Source organism: Trichechus manatus, unplaced genomic scaffold (genome assembly GCF_000243295.1).
Source record: "Trichechus manatus latirostris isolate Lorelei unplaced genomic scaffold, TriManLat1.0 scaffold00054, whole genome shotgun sequence".
Classification (NCBI taxonomy): Eukaryota; Metazoa; Chordata; class Mammalia; order Sirenia; family Trichechidae; genus Trichechus; species Trichechus manatus.
In genome coordinates this window covers 3,552,118-3,575,319 of record NW_004443990.1, presented here as the reverse complement: position 1 = coordinate 3,575,319, position 23,202 = coordinate 3,552,118, and the positions used below count along the sequence as shown (strand labels likewise).

At 40.6% G+C, this 23,202-nt stretch overlaps 2 protein-coding genes across 2 annotated transcripts in view; one reads left to right on the top strand and one right to left on the bottom strand.

Moving 5' to 3' along the window:
• Positions 1 to 1,709: 1,709 nt before the first annotated feature.
• On the bottom strand, positions 1,710 to 16,420 carry PTRH2 (peptidyl-tRNA hydrolase 2). The gene is made up of 3 exons (XM_023732837.1): positions 16,306 to 16,420; positions 15,707 to 15,957; positions 1,710 to 3,451 (listed from the first exon to the last, which is right to left on the bottom strand). The coding sequence occupies exons 1-3, from the start codon at positions 16,418 to 16,420 to the stop codon at positions 2,915 to 2,917; spliced, it is 903 nt and encodes a 300-aa protein (XP_023588605.1). The 3' UTR covers positions 1,710 to 2,914.
• The window catches only part of VMP1 (vacuole membrane protein 1), a 119,978-nt gene continuing 112,650 nt past the window's right edge, over positions 15,875 to 23,202 (top strand). The window contains exon 1 of the mRNA XM_004377856.3: positions 15,875 to 16,007. The gene's annotated coding sequence lies outside the window, so the exon portion shown is untranslated. The remainder of the gene's footprint in view (positions 16,008 to 23,202) is intronic.

The window sequence follows — 23,202 nt, the reverse complement described above, 5'->3', positions numbered from 1 at the left end:
TCCTGATCAAAAGGGGGGAAATGCAGAAAAGAATTTCAGATTCTTGTGGAATCCAGACTTTCTGGAGCCATGAAGGTTGGATGAACCGCTGGAACTACTGCCTTATGATAATCTCTAAACCTTAAAACAAAAATACTCCTGAAGTCTTTAAAACCAAACAATAGTTTAGCTTAACTAGTAAAAATTGTCTGCCTTAATCCTTATGCTCTCTTAAGATCTATCTAATGGGATCAAACTGACAACAGCAACTTAAAAGATTAGATAGGAACCTTAGGGGGCAGTTAGTTTACGTTAATGAAGCAAGAACAACTCAGAAAAGGTGGGTGAGAATGGTTATACAACTCGAAGAATGTAATCAATGTCACTAAATGGTACATGTAGAAATTGTTGAACTGGGGTATGTTTTGTGTATGTTCTCAACAACAAAATTAAAATTTAAAAAAAAAAAAACACTAAAAATAGAACTACCATATGACCCAGCAATTCCACTGCTAGGAATATGCCCAAGACTTGAAAACAGCAATGCAAACAGACTTTGTACACCAGTATTCACTGCAGCTGTATTCACAATAGCCAAACAGTGGACACAACCTAAATGCCCGTGAACGGATGAATGGATAAACAAAATGTGGTACACACATACAATGGAGTACTACTCAGCCAGTAGAGCAATGAAGTCTTGATACCTGTTACAACATGGATGGAGCTTAAAGACATTATGCTGAGTGAAATAAGTCAGTCACAGAAAGAAATACTGCATCGCCTTAGTTATATAAAGACAAGAATAGGCAAACATATAGAGACCAAAGTTTATTAGTGGTTACCAGGGGTGGGAGGGAGAGGGCACAGAGGGTTATTGTTTATGGAGCACTGACTTCAGTTTACAGTGATGGTAAATTTACATTAAGGGTAAGGGTTGCACAGCCGATTAATGTAATTGCTGTCAATAAGTTGTACACCTGTAAAAATTGTTACCTGTCACAGAATTGTACCTGTAAAAATTGGCAAAAATGGAGTGATATATTTACAACAACAAAGAGCAGTTGCTGAGGCTGTTGATGTACAACCAAACACCTCATGAGATTTGGTTTCTTGGTTTGGAAGTTTAGGGTAATGCGACATCCCAACTAATGGGCCTAATATTGTGTTTAGTGCTTCTGTTCTGTCTCCTAGTTTGTTCCGTAGTGCTTGGGGTCTGAGAAGCTTGCGAGTGGCATCCAAGGTACCATTCACGTGGATCAACAAAGTAAAGAATGTCAGGAATAGAAGAAATGGAATGTGTGGCTAACTGTCTCCATGAATAACTGCCTCCTTTCCCATGAGACCAGAAGAACTGGATGGTACCCAGCTATCATTACTGAACATTTTGATCAAAGATTCTATAGAAGAATCCTTATCAAGTGGGGGAAAATAAAGAATTTCAAACTCTCATGGAATCCAGATTTTTCTGGAGCCACGGAAACTGATGAACCCCTGAAACTATTGCCCTGAGATAATCTTTAAACCTTAAACCAACAATAACCCCTGAAGTCTTAAAACCGAACAATAGTTTTCCTTGCACTAGTGAAGAATGTCTGCCTGGAGCACTGTGCTCTTTTAAGATCTATCTATATGGGATCAAACTGACAACAGCAACATCAAAGATGAGATAGGAAACTTAGGGGGCAGCGAGTTTATGTTAATGGGAGAGGAACAATTTAGAAAAGGAGGGTGAGAACGGTTGCTTTACTTGAATATAATCAATGTCAACTATACATGTAGAAATTGTTGGTGTATGTTCTGCTGTATATTCTCAAAAACAAAAAATAAACTACTACAAAAAAGTCTCCCCACAGACTCCATTGTTGACCTTAGACCTTGAAGTTGTGCTGTCTTACTGCTTATATTAACTTCTGGCTAATATTAAGCCATTGAAAGTTAAAGCCAGCTAATATTGGCCTGTTGCCAAAATTCTCCCTGGCACCAGTATAGTTCTTAGGGATATACTGAATTTGGAAACTGTCAGGATTGCCTCAGAGGCCTTCAGGGAAAATGGCCTCTACCAAGAAAAAATCATGAGGTTATGCAGTTTTTGGGAGCTTGGACCTTTTGCTTCATATTCTAGGTAGCTGGAATTACATGTTAAGTTATAAAGATCAAAACGGAAAAAAAGGTACCCTTAAATAACTGAATTACCTAGTTCCTTAAGCTCCGGGGTAAAGAAACATTGGAGTGTTGGGATGACAAACTGCATTCACTTTACCATAAATTTCTACATGGGGCCATTAACACCTTCAAGGTGCTTACAGGTCATTTCACAAGTCTAAATGCCTTCAATGTTAGGAGAAAAAAGAGAAGTAAAGGAATTTTATAGATTATGCTTAGAACCTTTGGGCAGTGTGGATCAGAGGAAATGAACATGAAGCACTGCATAGGTGCATTATACCATGAATATAAAACCTCATTTTCAATCCTCAACACTCCATTGTGGATGGCTATACCATGATCTATTAATAAAGGAGGCTATCAGTCATCCAAAGTGGCAGGAGGAAAACAAACTTTGCAGTTTGAATCCAGTGGGAATACCTCTGCACTCCAGATCCTCCAAGGGGGACAGCACCAGTTTTGGGGAAGAAGAGCTATCAGCATAAAGATATCTGATCATGGCATAGGAAAATGTTTTCCCACTCGTAACCTAGATTTATCATGACCTGTTTCTCAAATATTTTTGGCTTCAGTACCTATCACTAGATCAGGACCATTTAACCAACAATATTTTTTTTAGCCCAAGATGATAATTCTGCAAGTACATGACAGAAGAACATGGGAACAGATTTTATTTGCATCTCAAGAATATTGAATTTGGGGGAAGAAAGTCAGCATAAGTTGTTAGAATGACTTGTGGTGGAGGGATCAACATCATACAAAATTCCACTTAGTAAAGTTTAAGGTGACCAGTGACTTTGTCGATTAGGTCTGCTGGTCCCGGCCCAATTCCTAGGACAGTCCGAGAGCCTGGTGCAATCTGAGTACGTCCAGCATCTTGGATTAAACTTACAGTCAATCCCAGCATTTTGGCATGGGTCAATAATTCAGCCAGGGTTTCTTCATCAGGGGCTTTGACCACCACTTTGGGCTGGCCACAGTATTCCCATTCTTTGAGCAATTCAGGGTTTCTTCTTTGAATTTGCTTGTAGGCAGAAACAGCAGCATGAGAGCACTGCGCAGCCACTTTCCCTTTTCCCATCTTTAAGTCATTTCGAACCACAAGAATCATTTTGTATTCCCCACTCTCTCCTAAGATGCTGGCTTCAGTCCCCGTTTCTCTGTCTGTCTCGTTCATTGAGCTTTTGGGGGTCATTCCAAAGCGTACTCGGAGGCCCCAGCCCAGGCACATTCCACAAGCAACTCCGACAGCCAAGCATACGCCGGGATGAGCCAAGTAATCCATAACCAAGGATTTGGAGAGCGTCTTGAAGGAAAAAAAAAAGTTATAACTAGCAGTGAAAAATTATAGGCTCGTCAGATAAACTATGATAGTATGTAACCAGCAAGCAACACTTTAACTATATGAGGTCACCCAAAACATAAGCAAAATGGATCTTGTTTCTTGGATGTACCTATGCTGCTTTTCCCCCTTGGGTACTATAAAAGATTCAAGCATACAGGTGAAACACTCTAGGTCATTTTGCATTTTAATGCAAATTAAAATTAATGCAAATTCTACAGTTCTTGGTTTCCTCAGTCTTCCCTAAGTCTTTGCAGAGAAAGGAAATGTTCCATTTTACCAAAACACTTGAAGGATCTAAAGGAATGAAGAGTAACTCACCCCTTGTCTACAACACAGTGCTTATGTAATTGTGTCCTCATAATGCAGTGGTTCTCAAAGGGGATTGTACTAACCCCTCACAGAAGTTTCCAGTTGTCACAATAATGGGACTAGGGTGAGGTTTGCTACCAGCATTTACTGGGCAAGGGATGCTAAAAGTCTTGCACAATGAAGAGTTGTTCCATTAGGCAGTACTGTCGGTGAAAAACTGTTAATACTCGAGACTAGACCCCCAACTCTACTTTACATATGAATACAAATTATTTTTTGCATGGTTTTAATATACACTGAATTTTCCAGAAATGTAACTACCATATAAAACAAGGGAAGATCATGCTGTATCCTTCATTACAGGTAATCCCCGACTTAGGAAGTATTCAAGTAACGATGAACCACATTTACAACCGTCCTTTTTTTGTGTGTGCACATCTTATAGTTAGTAATATGTACTATATACGTTACAATGCGTAATTTGCTGATGTATCATTCTCACGCCAACCCTAAAGACAAAGATCAGATTTATAAAGATGCTGATAATAAAAGGGAACAATGAGGGGACCTCATACCATCAAGAAAGCAGTGCTGGGAGCAGAGCACGTCCTTTGGACTGGGGTCCCTGTGCAGAGAAGCTCCTAGTCCAGGGGCACACCGAAGAGAAGAAGGCTGACAGAGAGAAAAAGCCTTCCCCTGGAGCTGACGCCCTGAATTTGGACTTTTAGCCTACTTTGACTGTGAGGGAATAAATTTCTCTTTGTTTAAAAAAAAAAAAAAAAAAGATATTCAACTTACATCAAAACTGACAACAGAGTCACTGGAATGGAACCCTGTCATAAACTGGGGTAAAAATACCTGTATTTTAGAAAATCCTATTACCCCAGCAAAGCTGTATGAGTCACGAATAAAATACCTCTATCAGTCTACATTTGAGACCGTTCGATTCATAGTGTTCTATACACAGGTATAAGCAATTGACAGTTTCACCAAGTCTTTCAGTGGAATAGTGCCCAAGCACTTACGTATTGAGACATTCAGGGCCACCACATTATAGTCTGTGTAACTGGCGCACCTGTGGAATGCTGAAGTGCATAATCTGCATAGCCATTACATGTCATCCCTGGAAATATATATTTTAGCATAAATTATTTTCATTTTATTCTCCTTTACATCAAACTTAGGACATTACATTGAAATTATACAGTAGGTAAATTACCCAGTATTAGCAAATATTTTCATTTCAGGATAATATAAGGGATGTTACAAACTTTTAATTCAGATCTAATCCATATACCATCCTTTTAAGCTGTACAAGTCAATGGTTTTTAGTATATTTATAACCATTACCACTATGTAATTCTAGAACAGAATCATACAATGTTTGTGTCTGGCTTCTTTTCACTCAGCATGTTCTTAAGATTCATCCATGTTATAGCATGTATCAGTATTTCATTTTATGGCCAAATAACATTCCATTGTATGGATATCCACATTTTGTTTACCCATTCATTAGCTAATGGGCATTTGGGTTGTTTCTACTATTTTGGCTATTATGAATAATGCTGCTATGAACATTTGTGTACAACATTTTGTGTGGACATGTTTTCACTTCTCTTGTGTATAGACCTAGGAGTGGATTTGCTGGATCATACAGTAACTCTAGTTCAAACTGTTTGAGGAACTGCCAGACTGATTTCTAAAGCAGGTGCAATATTTTACATGCATTACAAATGATCTGTCACAAAAAGTATGTGTTGGGTCTAACAGGGTTGAGAACCACTGCTCTAGTGTATTATGACTTGGTCTCTAATACAGCAGAAAAAACAATGGCTTTGCAAATAGATATGCAAATAAATCATGGTTGTCTCCAGATCTCAAAGCAGGGTTGGAAAAGAAAGGACATTAAATGAGATAAGCCTAGCCAATAGGCCTTCTGTAACTGTTAGAGAGGATTCCCTGGGTAGGTTAGACGCTGCCACTAACCCAGCATAAAGGTTGCAAGTTTGAGTCCACCCAGAGAGGCCTTGGGAGAAACACCTGGAGATCTACTTCTGAAAAATCAGCCACTGAAACCCTACGGACTCTGACATACATGGGGTCGCCATAAGTCGGAATGCCATGAGTCAACACCATAGCAACTGGTTAACTGGCAGAGAACAATAGATTACACTTAATCTCTGATGAAAAACAAAATAAAACAATGTCTATAAATACAATATTTATAATGTCTCCAAATTATAAACTTAAGGCATTATAGTGCTATACTTATATCTTGCTTTGAGGTTGGATATAAGGCAAAGGTGCAGTTAATCAGAAAGTAAAACCACCTGATTATTCCACACACTTGCAATCTCAAACTCAAACCTGTGATGGCCAGAACAAAAGTAATTTCTCTGAAACTGCTACTTAATGTTCTAAAGCCTACCATTTTTTCATTTCCCTGGAATCCAGTAGAATCCTTTACCTTTCAGACATTTCCTGAGACACCTACTAAAAACCCTCTGCATTTTATAGTATTTCACACTTCCCCTTCTCAAGTTCCAATCCTTTCTGGAACTAGAGGTGCTATCACTGCTACTTCGTACATGCCCAACTTCTACAGGCAAAAAAGGAAGAAGATGCGGAGAATATGGTGAGGAACGTGTTTCCAGAAGGATATGGTCAATAGCAATTTGTCCAACACAATTTGTCCACTAGTTTTAGCAAAAAGGGGTTATTGTCTTTGGTGGGACAGAAGCCAGTTTGAGGCAGGGTCAAGAAATAGATAATTCAAGAGAGCAGGGGAAAAAAAAAAACAATAGATTTTAAGGGGGCATGGAGATAAGTTTTTTTTTTTTTTTGTTCCTCTCTTTAAGATGCAAAGGTAAGTATATTTAAATGCTGAGTATAATTAAACGTCCATGGAATGGTGCCAGAGGAAAGGTAGGTAGATGCTCACGATAGAGAAAGGATAATTAACAATGCAAAGTAGTAAGAGGGAGGGGATCTAAAGCCCTTATGAGGGAATTTGGTCTTAGAAAGGAGAAAGGGCACCTTTCTCAATGTGACAGGAGTTTTACATATAGGTAGGTCTGTGGATTTGGAGGCAAGAAGTTATTCCTCAGAGAGAGGTTGTGCAGAAATTAAAAAGTTAAGTTGGAAGAGAGAAGAGGAAGACTGAAAAGTTGTGGCAAAATACAGCAGGATTGCAGGGGAATGCTGAAGACATGTTTAAGATTAACAATGATGATTTTTAGAGTGGTACTATACTGAGAAGTTGTCAATTTCTCCAGCAGTACTTAGCAGCCTGAGTACAGGCACAAAGAAAGGAGATGGTATTATGGATTGAATTGTGTCCCCCCTTCTCCCAAAAATATAAGCTGGAATCCTAACCCCTATACCTGTGGAGGAGTCCTGGCAGTGCAGTGGTTCACAGCTCGGCGCTAACCAAAAAGGCTGGCAGTTCAAATCCACCAGCTGCTCCTTGGAAACCCTATAGGACAGGTCTATTCTGTCCTATAGGGGTCACTATGAGTTGGAATTGACTCGAAGGCACTGGTTTTTTTTCTTTTTTTTTTAATATCTGTGGATGTAACTGTTTTGGAAGAGGGTTTTCTTGGTTACATTAGTGAGGCCTTATCAGTGTAAGGTGTGTCCTAAACCTAATCGCTTCTGAGTTATTAAAAAAACAGATTAGACACTGAAGCAAACACATTCTGGGGAAGAGAGTTGCCATGTGAGGGTCACCAAGGAACACCTGAGAAGGAATCAACATGGCCATGACCCTGATTTGGACTTGTAGTCTCCAGATCTGTGAGAAAATAAATTGCTGTTCTTTAAAGCCACTCACTCGTGATATTTGAGTTCCAGCAGCACTAGGAAACTAAGACAGATGGCTTCATACTTCACAGAGAAAACAGAAGCCAAAAGATTGAAACTACCTAATTTCCACCTCCAAACATAAACTGACCTGCATCGAAATTCATCCTTCATTCTCCATCCTTTCCACCTATTACAATGGATAGTAGCTGGATTCATCCAGGCTGGCGTTTCACCAGGAGTAAGCAACCAAGGCACATGGTACAAATACTTTAGGATGAGGTAACAATGTCTGAAGTGACAGACCATGAGGTCTGTATTCTTAGAGAGTGATTTAAGGGCAGGAAGGTAATAGAGAAGGAAATCCACATGCTATTGAAGAACAGTAAGCTGGAAAGGCAGATGGCTGTGGTTAGAGATGCATGAGGTTTTGATTTTGGAGATGGAGCATTATAATGTGAAAAAAGCCCAGGGTGTAGCTAAGGAATGGGTATCTGAAGTATTTAGAAGTGTGTCACTAAGCTCATCTACTTTATTAATTCTTCATTTTTATGATACATTGCCTCCTTCCTTCCACAAATATTGACGAATATCTACTCTGAGCCAGGCCCTCTGTTAGGCTCTAGATGATAAAATAGTGAACAAAGCAGACAGCCCCTTCTCTCATGGAGCTTACATTCTAGTAATGGTTTGGAAGTAGCTCAATCTTATTTAGAATTTCCTTTCTTCATTTTATTATAATAAAACTATGTGTTCACAGTTTAAGGCTTCAACTTGTACTTCCACATGAACTGTCATTTGATCTAGTAACACTGAGAAGCTAGGGTTATTTCCATATCAAAAGTGAAAAAGTTGAGGCCAAGAGAAGTTAAGATCAAAAAAACAAATGTTTGCTGGCTACCTATTTATGTGCCACGCACCTTGCTAGGCTGGGAATATAGTGGTAAACAAGACAGGCCATTGTCTGGTGTTCACACGTGGGTGGAGCAGACAGACAAATGATTACAAGATTGGTGAATGTTATAAAGAGATGCTATAAGAAAGGGCTTTAACCCCGTTTAGTAGGTCAAGGAAGGCCTCTGTATGCTTAATAGCTGACATAAGGCTAATTTCAAAAATGTCAAGATAATTCATATCCCCACTTTCCCACTTCATCATTCAGGCACCAGCCACCCATGTGGCATTTTCTCTGTCCCTAACCACCCAGAGTTGGGTCTCCACAAGTTAACACTCTCCTCCCTAACCCCTCCCCCCGCCAAAAAAAAAAAACCCAAGCCCATAGTTGCTGAGTCAGTTCCAACTCAGAGCAACCTGACAGAACAGAGTAAACTGCCCCATATGGTTTTCAAGGCTGCCATATCTTTCTCCCACGGAGTGGCTGGTGGGTTCGAACTGCCAACTTTTCAGTTAGCAGCTGAGTGCTTTAACCACTGTGCCACCAGGGCTCCTTTCTGTCCTTCCAGCCCGACAAACAGGCAAACACCAGCCTCTCTGCTAGCTCTCACTGCCCCCAGTGGGTTCGATAATTCACCAGAATGACTCATAGAACTCACGGAGACTACCTCTACTTACAATTGGTCATGTATTATAACCAGGAAGGATACAAGGTAGAGACCATCAGGCAAGGTCTGGGACAGGTCCCAGCACCACGAGGCTTCCATTGTCCCCAGGGACTTGCTGCACCCTCTCCCATGCTGCGGTGTGATGGATAGCTTTTGTGTGGCCTTTCTCACCACGGTCTTGTAACTCCCACAAGTTACAAGGCGAGTGGGACAGTGCAAATAAGGTAATTGTGGCCCACCAAGGGGACTGGTCAGTTTTGCCATCCCACTGGGCTTCAAAGAGAGCCAATTCCAGAGCAAAGAAAGGATCCCACCACCACCAAGGTAGGAGAGGCCAAAAGCAGAGCATGTCCTTTGGAACTGGGATCCCTGTGCTGAGAAGCTCCTGGAACCAGGAGACAGTGTAACACTGAAGACGGTGAGAAGTAGTGGCAGAGAAACGGCGGCAGGAGAGACGGGCAGGAGATAGCACATTAGACTTCCCAGCCCATGGAGAAAGCTCAGTGCCTTTCGGCTGAGGCTTACTGGTGAAGTGGGGTGCCTCTGGGCACTTACTGGCAGACCTAAAAGAGCTTTTAACACTTGCCTGAGCAGGGCAGAGGCAGAGGGCCAGAGAGAGGTGTGCCTTGCGAGCACAGCTGAGAAGAGGCTGTCCTGATGGAAGAACTGTATCCTGAGTGTTCCTGAACCTGAATTGTAACCTGTTACTTCCCTAATAAATCCCATAATTGTGAGTACTATCTGTAAGTTCTCTGTGGCCATTACAATGAATTATCGAACCCAGCAGAGTAGAGAGTGCTGTCGAGGGACAGTTGGTGTCAAAGTTGGTAAAGATGGCGGAGAGAGGAGACATGTCTGAACTTTGCCTCATAGGAATCTGCCTTGGGTTGATGCTGATGGTGATTCTCTCTCCCCCTCAAGAAGTTAAAGGAGCTCAGACACCACCCCCATGCCATTTTTACACATGCACAGATGTTCTCACCAATCTATGAGGCATCAAAAGAGTGCTTCAAAGTCCCGGGTCCCCTAGTCATTGGGACCAAAACGAATACGCATGACTTTGGCTTTAATGCACAGTTATGATTAATCCAATCAATGAATATGTATGAATTCAACAGCACCCCCCCCCCCCCGCCAAGTTAGTTGCCAGGTGTGGAGCCTCTGGAGCCCCTACCTGCCTAGCTATTTTGGAAAACAAAGGCATTTTGATTGCTTGGGTTATTTTCAGAAACCAGAATCAAAGGGCCAAACCAAGTTCTTTGTCCCACGGCCTCCTTGAGAAAATGACATTTAAACTGCAATAAAGACTGAATAAGAAGATAGAAGGAAGAAAGATCAGGCAGAAACAAGTGAGAAAGACAGAGGAGAAATAATGGTATGTTAGATGACCTGAAAGAACTATAGATGGCTAAACGATGAAGGGGAAGAGTAGCAAGGGATAAAGGGAAAGTTGTAAGCCACTTTAAACAGTATGGAACTTATCCTAAGGACAAGCCAGTGAAGGGGAGTGAAATAATCAGATTTTTGATTTCTAAAAGATCTCCTGGGCTTCAATATAAAGACTGAATTACAGAATGGCATGAATAGGTAGAGGAAGATCAATTAGGAGGTTGCTATAATGAAATTATAAACATTTACATTTGTTAAGTGCTATACAAAATATTAGGCACTGGCTAAGCACTCTGTATCAAGGGTCTCCTTTAATGCTCTCAACAGCTCTTTAAGGGAAATAAACAATTATTATCCTCATTTTACAGATGTGGAAATCGAGGTACAGAGAATATAAGTAACTTGCTCAAGTTCACACAGGTAGTAACTAGTAGTCTGCCTCCAGAGCCCACATTCTTAACACTATTTTGCCACTCCCAGATGAGATGACAGTCACTTAGACAAGAGTAGTGGCAACAGGAAAGGGAATACGTGGCAGAGGCACAACTATCTGACTGAGTGACTGACTGGAAGACCGGCTGTAAGAGAAAGGGAGTTTAGAACAATACCTAGGTTTGAACAACTGGAGGATGGAGGTACCATTTACAGATATAGGGAATAAGTCTGGAAACAAAGATATTGAGTTCAGTTTTAGATATATTACGTCTGGTATTAACTAAAAGGCATCCTGGTAGAGATGTCCAGCAATAAATAAATGTAAACAGGCTATATCAGTTTAGCCACCACTCATCTGTCAGTTTGTCATACTGTGGTGGCTTGTGTTGCTGTGATGCTGGAAACTACGCCAGTGGTATTTCAAATACCATCAGCATAACCCATGGTGGACAGGTTTCAATGGAGTTCCAGACTAAGACTAGGAAGAAATATCTGACAATCTACTTCCAAAAATTAGACAACGAAAACCTTATGGATCACAACAGAACACTGTCCAACTCGCTTGCTTTGGACAGCTCGTCAGGAGAGATCAATCGCTGGAGGAAGACATCATGTTTAGTAAAGGAGAGGGCCAGCAAGGATTTGAATGTGCTCATGATCATAAGGATGACGCAGGACCTGGCAACATTTAGTTCTGCTGTACACAGGGTCACCATGAGTCTTTAGTCGACTATCTACATCAGTTTAGACCTCAGAAGAAAGGCCTGGGCTGGAAGTACAGATTTGAGGTAACCAAAGCCATGGAAGTGAAAGGAGCCACTGGGAAAAGTAAGAATGTACAGTGAAAAAGGGCTAAAACAGAATCCTGCTTAAATCAACATTTAAGCATCAAAGGAGAGTGACAGAGAGTCACAGAGAGGTCAGAGGGTCATATATGGAAAACTGTATAGCATCTAGTTTCAGTCCTCTTTCACTATGCCATGCCTAAAGAATAAAGTGACAGGGCTCTACTGAGATATTACTTTATGGCTCTAGATGCCTCTGCAGCAAAAAAAAAAAAAAAAATTAAATTCTTAATTAGAAGTTTTAAAAAACCACATTATCTCAATACAGCTATGATTTAGTTACTATACTATGCTTACGCATTAGCAAGACTTCACCCTGATAATCTAGTAACAAGATTCCAAATTGAACATATATTTTTATTTCTAAAACATATACTAACCTCTATGTCAACAACTGGAAAGATTCACTGCACTAATTATTGGGTTGCACAGTAACCAAATATCCCATGCAGTATATTCAATTATTATCTAAAGAAGGGAACTGCATATAGAGGATCTATATGGCTGGTGCAATTGGTTAACTCGCTTGGCCGCTAACTGAAAGGCTGGAGATTCGAGTCTACCCAGAGGTGCCTTAGAAGAAGGGCCTGATGATCTATCTCCAAAAAATCAGTCACCGAAAACTGGTGGCTCAGTGGTTAAGCATTCGGCTGCTAACCAAAAGGTCAGCAGTTCAAATCCACCAGCCTCTCCTTGGAAACCCTATGGGGCAGTTCTACCCTATCCTATAGGGTCGCTATGAATTGGAAACCACTCAACAGTTACGGGGATTTTTTTTTTTTTGTATGTGTTGAATAACATACTAACCCTTTACATCCATTACCTCATTTATTGTTGCTAGGAACATAAGACGAATATATTATTTGACTCATTTTAAATATGAGAAAAATGCACATCAAATAGGAGTTACTTCTCCACAATAAGTAATAAATAGTAGAACTATAAAAGTTACTCATCTAAAGGTCATGACAGAAAACTTATCTTCCTGACTTTAAAAACAGATACACCAGTAAGAGTTAGCTAAAACAGAAAGTAGAGATGACTGAGTTTGGTTATCACTTAATGTCCCATACCTCAGTGAGGTCTCCAATTTTAAAATGTTAAAATTAACATTTATGTCTTTATTCTTTAGGATTTTCTAATTTTACATCAAACTGATCAGACTGTCACCTAACTCCTCTAAAAGGTCCTTTACGTTTTTTTTTCCCCCTGCATAACTAGTACAAACATATCAATAAGCCTAGTGTTTGAGACTAAGGTAAAAGTAAAATAACCATTCTTTGTCTCATAGATAATCCAGGGCAATGATAGCATAGCACAACAAACAAAGACACCTATAAAAGCCACTTCTTGTTACTTTCTAATTTCCCTGCCTGATTAAACTCCTTTCACCAGTGCTCTTGATCCCATTACCTCCTGAACCATGTTCCTTCACTTATTAATCCTACTCCAATGACTACTGCCCCATGGTCTTTTCCAACCTAAAAAACCTTTCCCAAATCAGCTTTGCCCACTAATCCACTGCCTCACTTTTCCTCTTCCCTTTACCTCCTAACTTGTTCAATTACCCATGTCTGATTTTTCATCTCCTCATCACTTTGCCAAGATGTTTCCCTTTCCTACACTCTATTGAAACTGCTCTCTAAGGAACTAGACACTTCCTAGTTGCCAAATGTAGTTGCTTCTTTTTAGCTCTCATTTTGAGTTCTCTGCATCACTCACTAATCACTCCTTTAAACTTCCTTCACTTGGTTTCTTTAACTCAGCTCTGAACAGATTCTCATCCTACCTCTCTGAAAGCTTTTCAGTCTTCTTCTCCGGCTCTAAGACCTCTGTTTGGTCCTCCATATATGTTATCTCAGCTTACACGTTTGGCCTTCTTTTCAGTCTCTATATCTGCACTGTTAAATACAGTAGCCACTAGCCACACGTGGCTGTTTAAACTTAAATTAACTGAAACTAAATAAAATTTAAAAAATTCAGATCTTCAGTCAAACTAGTCACACTTTAAGTACTCAATAGCCAGAAGTGGCTAGTGGCGACCATATTGGACAGCAAGATACAGGACATTTCATCATCACAAAAAGTTCTATTGGACAGCACTGGTCTATATGCTCTTTTCATTCAATCACTCAATATATACATATTGAGGCAATGTCCTGGACTCTGGAGAGTACTACAGGAAACAAAGACAGACAATAAAGTTTGTCAGACAAACAATCTTATTTATTCCCAAATCATTCTGTGCCAATGACTCCCAAAACCTCTTCTGGGCTCGGAACTTGAACTTCCATCGGCTAGATTTCACCAGTTAAAGGCCTATGAAGTACTCTAAACTGAACTCTAACCTAGACTTATTATCTTCCCTTTTGTCTCAAACTTCCTTTTTCTGCATTCCTAATTTGAGTAATCCTAGACTCTTCTTTCTCTGTCCTACCACATCCAGTCACCAAATCCTGTGGAATCTATCTCTGTCTTTAAACCTATACCGTATGTCTACCAAACCAAAAAACCTAACCCATCAAGTGGGTGCCGCTTCATAGCGACCCTATAGGACACAGAACTGCCCCATAGGGTTTCAAAGGAGCGGCTGGTGGATTTGAACTGCCTACTATTTGGTTAGCCGCCAAGCTCTTAACCACTGCACCACCAGGGCTCCCTATGTCTACTAACCAAACCAAAAACCAAACCTGTTGCCGTCGAATCTATTCCAACACTTAGCGACCCTATAGGACAGAGAACTGCTCCACAGGGTTTCCAAGGAGTGCCCAGTGGATTCGAACTGCCGACCTTTTGATTAGCAGCCGTAGCTCTTAACCATTAGCCACCAGGGTTTCCTGTGTCTACTAGCGCCCTAATTATCTCTTGCCAAAAGCCTCCACAATTAACTTCTTTAACTCTATTCTTTCCACATTTGCATCATTCTTGCCCTAGTTCATCCTGCCATTACAATTATATTTCTAAAACACAAATCTGATCATGTACTTTCCCTGCTCAAAAATCACTGGCTAAACACCTAAAGAATAAAATATAAATCCTTAGCACGAATTCAAAGTGCCGCACAATTTGGTTACAACCGACTTCATCCTTCTAACCTCCTCTCCGGCTACATGCCGTATTGTTCAGCCACACCAAATTACTAGACTTACGTCCTTTCAAGCAGCAATTGCTCCCAGAAATTTTGTTTTTCTCCACTTAAACAAATCCTATTCACCCGTAAAGGCCGAGTTCAAATGAAACCTGTCTTTGAAGTCTTTGCCATCCCTCCGTCAGACTTAATTATCTCCTCTTCAGAGCTGTTGTAACACTTATTCATAACCATTGTAGTTTATTCCCAGTGTCTAGTACAGTGACTAGGGCATACAGTGTTAAATGGGTTAAATCTCTCTCTAGACAATTATCGGTGTGATACGTGAAATTAAAATTTAAAATTATGTTCTTAAAAATCTTTTCATTCTCCTCAAGGTTTTACAGGTTGAAACGCTGTGGTTAATCAATAAATATTCAGCAGAGTGAGACCTGTCCGATATTTTCCCACATTCGGAGGAGGGCAAAGATGCTGCCTAAATGGAAGCTTTGCGAGGGAACTAGAAATTCTGGGCCTCCCCTCCACCAGCAGTTTGGTCCTCTTTTCCAAAAAAAGGCCGACAAGACAGAATGAGAGGGCTTCAGCGGCCACTGGGCGGGAGACAGAAGAGGGTCACTATGGAATGAGGCGAGAAGAAACGTTCCAACTAGAGACAGAATGGAGAACGATATCCCCCCCTTTCGCCCTCTGATAAGCCGATTTACCTAGATTATTGCTCCAGTTTATCACTCGCACCTTCCCTGTTTTTACTTCTGGGGCGCGAACATGTTTCCCTCGCGCAAGTTACCTCTTCCGGAGTTTCGTGACAATCACTTCCGGAGCAGGAAACGCGAAGGGAACAATCATTTTTCCTTCTCGCCCCGCCCACAGGGCTCGAACTGAGAGCCGAACTGAAATCCCGCGAGGATCGGCCGAGGGTACCGAAAAGAAGGAGGAAAGTTTCTCCTACAGAGGGTGTCTCCCGGGGGAAACCGGACCGGAAGTGACGCGAATGAGTTCCGGTTGGTCGGAGCCTAGCGGCGGGTGTGAGAATCGGTCAGGAGCCGCTTCCAGGATCCTGAGATCCGGAGAAAGCAGGGTCTGAGCGGGTAGGTAAATGAGCGCGGGGAATTAGGGAGTGAAGCCTGAGACTGTCCTCAGAGTCTGACTTCTTCTGAAGCTCTCAAACTTAAACGGTGCAAATCTGAGGCATCCGTGATTTCTACTTCCAGCGGTATTTTCGGGAGCTGCTGACTTTGTATGTCTCAGCCTGGCGGTAGCCAGGTTATCTGGGACATCTCCCCATTGTTGGCCACCGAGACATTGAACCCAGACACTTGACCCCTGACCGTTCGTTCTCCTCTCCTTGGGCTGGGAAACCGTTTTAGGCTTCTGTAGAGAACCGACCTCCGTCCTTCTCGAAGTATGCAAGACCTAGGAGTAAACGGAGATGGTCTTCCCTGTTGATGATCGAGCTTTTTCTGAGGATCTGGCAGTTTGGGTTCTTGCCCTCCCCAGCCATTAGCGCGTGATGCTAAATGTATCCGCTCCTAAACAAAACTCAGGCGTGCAAGTACCATCCTAAGTGGCCAAGGGAATGGGGCCTTTGCTCTGTAGAGCCTTTGCAGAGGACCTTCTCGGATCTGATCTCCCACTACTTTCAGGAAGAATAGTTCTCTACCTTTTTCTAATCCCTGACCCCTGTATTTCATTACAGTGGAGGTATTTGCAGTAAAACGTGAAGGTTGACTTTATTTCTAAATTTCCTAGAAGCCATATGTGGTCCTGTGTCACACGGCTACAATTACTTATGACCTCCAGTAGATTTTACACAATTATCTTTTGATTTCCTGCAACTTCATGCAAAAATCTCCTAATATATAGCCTCTGGCACTGTTTACCTATCTTGGCTCCATATTATAGCATTATTGTCTTTAAGTTCTTTGAGGCTTGTCAGATATTTTGTAAACAGATTGCACTGGTCATTTGGAGAAACTTGTACACGTATTTCTAGTTTTTAATGATAGAGAATTGAATATTCCAGCTGCTAGTATCTGTTACTTGTTTAGTCATTAGCACTTGATTTTAGTTCTTAGCATAGAAGATGATAGGGAGAAACTGTTATTTACTAGGCAGTATTTTATGCTTTCAGTATTGTTTTTGGAAACCCTGGTAGCATAGTGGTTAAGAGTTTGGCTGCTAACCAAAAGGTGGGGAGTTCGAATCCACCAGGCCCTCCTTGGAAACCCTATGGGGCAGTTCTACTCTGTCGTATATGGTTGCTATGAGTCGGAATCAACTCGATGGGAGTGGGTTTGGTTTTTGGTTTTTTAGATTGTTTTCATTGACCCTTGGAAGAGGGATGGTGGTACACAGACAAATGTGAAATATATATGGAATGACTCTAGATATCTTTCATATTCTTTGTTTACATTATGCACTGAGGCTTTTTTTTTTCTTCTAAGGGATATATTCTACTTGAATACAGTTGATTAATATAGCTTAATTCCTGTGACTCACATTCCGGAAGAAAATACACATATAACCAGGTTTCTGAAATGCTTCAATAAGTGGTTTAATGCCTTTTAGCAGTTTGCCTATAGCTAGTTTAATCAATTCGTTGTTTAATTTGCATGTTGTTCTTATTTCTGAGTTAGAAATTTTTTTACACCTCTCTTTGACAAGATATTTGAGATGTGTAATTATGAAAGTTAGATGTCATCATCTAGTAGATTTGCTTATTGATTTTACAACTGCCTGTAACAATGGTGTGGTGGCATCTAACCTTCTCCAACTTCACAAGGGGGAAGGAGAATCAAGATCAACAGCCCAACGCTGATTCCTATGGGGTGGACGTCAGACATGCCTCCTCACTCCACCATCTTTACCACTTCTAACATCAACCGTCCCTCCCACAGCACTCTGCTTCTCTGCTAAGTTCGGTAATTCATTGCAGTGGCCACAGAGAACTCACAGACCATACTCATGGTTATGGGGTTTGTTAGGGAAGTAAAAGGTTACAGTTCAGGTTCAGGAATACTCAGGATAAAGTTCTTAAATCAGGACAGCCTCTTCTCAGCCTCTCTCTGGCCCTCAGCCTCTGCCCTGATTAGGCAAGTGTTTGAAAGCTCTTTTAGTTCTGCTGATAAGTGTCCAGAGGCACTCCACTCCTCCAGTCAGCCTCAGGCCAAAGATGTACAGCCCTAGCTCTGTGGGTCAGCAAACCTAGCTATACTGAGTGCCCAGAGGCACCCTACTCCTGCCTGAAGGTGCTCAGCTTTCTCTCTGGGAAGCCCACCTGCTGGTCTGCCACCATCTTCGGTGTTAAAGCTCTCTTTCTCAGTCTTCTGGTTCCAGGGTCTTCTCAGCGCAGGGATCCCAGGTCCAATGGACTTGCTTCACTCCTGGCTTTTCTTTTGTGGTGGTGGTGAGATCCTCCCTTCCCACCTCTGGGATGGCTCATTTTAAGCCTAGTAGGATGGCAAAACTGACCAATCCCCTTGTTAGGGTTCCATACACCTTATTTGCATGGTCCCATCCCCACAAGGGTGCCATGCACCTTATTTACATTATTAACAAGGTATCCAATCCCTTTGGTGGACCACAAGCACCTCATTTGCCTAGTCTCACTCTGTCATTTGGTGGGAGTTACAAAAATTATGGCTAGGAGGACCATATTAAGTAATATACTGTACCCCACTGCCAAACCTGATTTTATATTCTTTTTGTTCAACTCAGTTGTTCAAGGACTAATTATCAAATATCTCTCACTTTTCCGATTTCTGTATGCCCTTTGCTTGAATTACTGGTTTTTAGGATAGCAAAGGTTATTAAACTTTATATCAGAAGATTTGAATTCAAGTTTAGACTCCAACACTTATTGAGTGATGGTTGGCAGGTGGTCTGGGTTCTGTTGATAAAAGTACCTGTTCAATTTTCATCATAGGATTATCACAAGGATTAAGTTAAGTGAGATAATAAATGTGAAATCTCTATGTAAATGAAAATATGGAAATATTGTCATTTTATTCAGAGCTAGTATATCAGTGGAGGGTACTGTTACTTTATATCACTCTAAAAATGTATGTTTTATATAAAGTGTATTCTTTTATTTATTTGCAAATATCAGTACGTACTTTTCTGAGATGATCTTTGTCCTACTTTACAACACAGCAAAAGCTAGCCAAGAATAGTATTACATGGTGATCCATTGAATTAGTCACCCTGGTTAATAAGTAGGTGAATAGAAAGTGAGTATAGTCTTGCATTTGGGAGTGTAAATCTTATCTTTCTTGGTCATCATGTATTGCCAGTTGAGAATTTCCAAGTGTACCTCAACCTGAAGTTTTTAGTGCTTACAACCAGTTGCCATTGGGTCAGTTTTGACTCATGGGAACCCCATGTGTATCAGAGTAGAATTGTGCACTGTAGGTTTTGCAATGGCTGATTTTTCAGAAGTAGATCAGCAGGACTTTCTTCTAAGGTACCTCTAGGTGGGCTTGAGCTGCCAGCCTTTTGGTTAACAGCTGAGTAAGTTAACCATTTGCACCAGCAAGGGTCTCCTACTCACTCCAACTCATAGCAACCCTATAGGACAGAGTAGAACTGCCCCATAGGGTTTCCAAGGAACGGTTGGTGAATTCAAACTGCTTACCTTTCGGTTAGCAGCCAAGCTCTTTACCACTGCACCACCAGGGCTCCCTACTTACTAAGAGTAGGTAAGAAACCTCATCATTTCACCAAATCCTATTGAAAACAATATTATACTATTTGAAGGAACCTTTGTGAATATATAGACAGATTCTTATTTAACAGGGGAGAAAATTTGGGCCCAGAAACAATCAGTAATTGGCTTGCCTGAGGTCATATGGCTTAGGTAGTGCCAGAACTGGAACTAAATCCAAGTGTTCTTTCTGTTCTGCTAAGATTGTGTCCAGGCACCTTGGTATGATTTGATAATGTTTTCTGGTTTGCATGAAAATGTATTAAAGGAATTTATATGAACATACATACATACTTTTTTTCTTTTTAGTTGGTTTAGTCTAGAAAATTCTAAGAAGACATAATTCTTTGACATTTTGGGGACTTTTTGGTTCCATTGATTTCACAAAACTTGGAAATGAACTCTAGATTAGAGAATCCTGATAAACCTAAGAAACCAGATGAACTGAAGTGCTAACTTCTTGTTAGTTGATTATTTACTTTAACAAAGATGTGCAAATATTTTAGAGGATACACTTTTAAAGAGCATATTGTCTCAAGAAACTCCTTATTTTGTCTGGGATATTTGTATAGAGTTTGCTGAACTGATGTTATGTATTATGTTAACCTAAATTCTTTCCTTTGTCCTGATTTGTTTACTTATTTTCTATATTGAGTAGATCATTTAAAACTATTATGCGGAATTTGAACAGAAGATACTTTTCTGTGTCAGATAAAAGGTGATACTTACAGTTTCCTTAAATTAAGCAAGGGCAGCCCTTTGAGTAGTTCTATCACCGCTGGCCTACCTATAATTGCTAAAGAGTTTGTCAGTATTCCAGAAATGCTTAATCTCTGTAATAGTACATTTACCCCTTGTTCTTGGCTTCTTTAATAATAAATTTGGTCTTTATAGATTATCTGGGAGGGGACTAAGCCAGTAGTGTGAAGAGGCAGGCCTACAAAGCTAGATTGCTTTGTTTTAAATTCCAGCTCTACTACTATATGACTCTTCAGTGAATTAGTTGCCTAACTTCCTGGTATCTCAGTTTCCTCCTAGACAATGAACCTGTTGCCATTGAGTTGATTCTGACTCATAGCGACCCTCTAGGACAGAGTAGAACTGCCCCATAGGGTTTCCAAGGAGCAGCTGGTGGATTCAAACTGCCAGCCTTTTGATTAGCAACCGTAGCTCTTGACCACTATACCACGAGGGCTCCCCTAGACAGTGAAGTGAGGAGTAAATGGATAAAAGTAAAGCGTTTAGAATAGTGTCTGGCATATAGTTAACCATCATTGTGATCATGATCATGATCATCATGTGGCCTGCTGAGCAGTTGCTAACAACTATTTCCCAGTCTTTTGAAAGCATGTCTTTATGTAGCTCCTTACTTGATTATTGTTTGCTCTTTATTAATGAAGGCTCAGTAAATAAATATTTCATTTTGTGAATATTTTACACTGTATGTGAGATTCTTAACCAAATGAGGTATTCTTGTTGGCCATTCTCTCAACGTTTTTGTATTACTGTTAACAGTTTAACATTATCTGTGGAAGCCATAAAACAGAATTTGAAAATTGAAACCAATCATTCTTTTGATGTTTAATGATGTCTTCTAGCACCAATTTTCTTTCCATGGTAAGATCATTTTGCTGTGAAATCTATTGCCTTATCTGGTCATTCATCCAGTGAGTGAACAGACATCTGTGTCTCAGTCCTTACACCTGGTTCTGGGAAAAACAGTGGGAACCAAGAGAGACATATGTTCTTGACACACATATATTCCTAACAGAAAAATAAATAAATACAGAAATGAAAGAATAAGCACAGTGTAATAAATGTTATAAACAGAGAAAGTTAGTGTTGCTGGAGCACAGTGAACATGGAATGCAGTGGTATGAGATGAGGTAGGAAAATAGGCAGGGCACAGGTCATGTAGGGTTTTGCAGGCCATGGAAATAAGCTTGGATTTGATCTGAATGCAGTAGTAAGTCATTCTACAGTTTTAAGTAGGGAAGTATATGATTTTTAAGACATTCACTCTTGCTTATGTGTGAAGGATGAATTGAAGGGGACAAGAAGAGAATTGTAGAGAATTTAGGAGTCCATTGCAGTAGTGAGAGATAAGGGTCAGTGCCCTGCTTGGCTTTGTACTTGCTTGGTACCTGTGACTCCTTCTTTTCTTCTAATTTCTCCCATTTGGAATGGGAATGTCTACCTTGTGCCTGTCCAACCATTGTACTTTGGAAGCAGATTACTTGTATTTTAGGTTTCACAGGTCCACTAATGGAAAGGAGTTTTGCCCCAGGATGGAACATGCCCAGAATCATACTCGAATTAGCTGGTTAAGAAGTTGAGATTTTGGACTTAGAGTTGATGCTGGAATGGGATAAGACTTTGAGGATGATGTGATAGGGTGAATGTGTTTTGCATGTGGTAAAGATATGAAATTGGGGGAGCAAAGGGCGGAATATTATGGATTGAATTTTGTCCCCTGCCCCCCAAATTATGTTTTGGAATCCTAGCCCCTATACCTGTGGATGTAATCCCTTTTGGGAATAGGGTCTGTTTGTTACGTTGATAAGGCTCTATCAGTGTAGAAATCAACTCAGAATCACAATGTAAAACAAAACTATAAAAGGGTAAATTTTTTAAAAAGGCTGTAACTAAACACTAGAAGAGAAACTAGATAACTGGGAGCTCCTAAAAATAAAAAGACTGTAACTAGCAGATTTTAAATGCAGAAGAAGCATTTAAAATAAATGGTTAACACTAAAATACATTTTATTTTTGACTTGGGCAGAAGTGCTCAGAAACCACTGCTGAAATTTGCTTACAAAGGTTCTTTGTAGGCTGTGTATCCAGTGCTAAGACTACAATAATCCATTCATTTTAAACATTAGCCACATTTGTACTGCAAAAACAATGCCAAACTAAATTACTGAATCTCCCAAAGCAATAAACAAAAGGTTCCACTTTGGACTGTTAGGAGAGGATAGGTCCCTGATCATATGTGCTTTGATGGGCATCACTCCCATATATCTGCCATTGTTGTTAGTTGCCGTCGAGTTGTTTCCGACTTGTGGCGACACCATGTGTGCAGGGTAGAACTGCTCTGTAGAGTTCTGAAGGCTGTGACCTTTCGGAAGCAGATCATGAGGCCTGTCTTCCAAGGCTTCTCTGGGTGGGTTCGAACTGCCAACCTTTTGGCTAGCACTTAACTGTTTGTACCACCTAGGGACTTCCTGCCTACTATGAGACCACCCCATATCTGGATCCTACCTCCAGGTTTATCACTGATCTGTTTTGTGACATTGTACAAGTCACTTAGTCTCTGGGACCCAGTTTCTTTATCTCTGAATTGTAGGAGTATAGTTGGCTTAAATGCCCTTTAAGATCCCATCTGTGATCTGATTACTTGTTCTGAAGTACAAGTAGGTTTTGCTTTTGAAAGCAGTAGTATGGGGCAGTATGTAGAGAATATTTAAGGCTAAGTGAATAGATGACATCATTAGAGAAAGAATGTAAACAAAACAAAAAGGAGCCTAGGACCAGCCTTTGAAGAACTCTAACATTTAGAGAACGAGTGCTGGTGACGCAGT

What these genes read in the sequence shown, in the direction of transcription:
- PTRH2 (XM_023732837.1), bottom strand. Translation starts at nt 16,420, where the DNA reads ATGGCTGGGGAGGGCAAGAACCCAAACTGCCAGATCCTCAGAAAAAGC. An exon ending in ATACTTCGAGAAGGACGGAG is followed by an intron (nt 15,958 to 16,305) that starts GTCGGTTCTCTA and finishes GAAGCGGCTCCT; the next exon opens with GACCGATTCTCACACCCGCC. An exon ending in GTCACGAAACTCCGGAAGAG is followed by an intron (nt 3,452 to 15,706) that starts GTAACTTGCGCG and finishes TTTTCCTTCAAG; the next exon opens with ACGCTCTCCAAATCCTTGGT.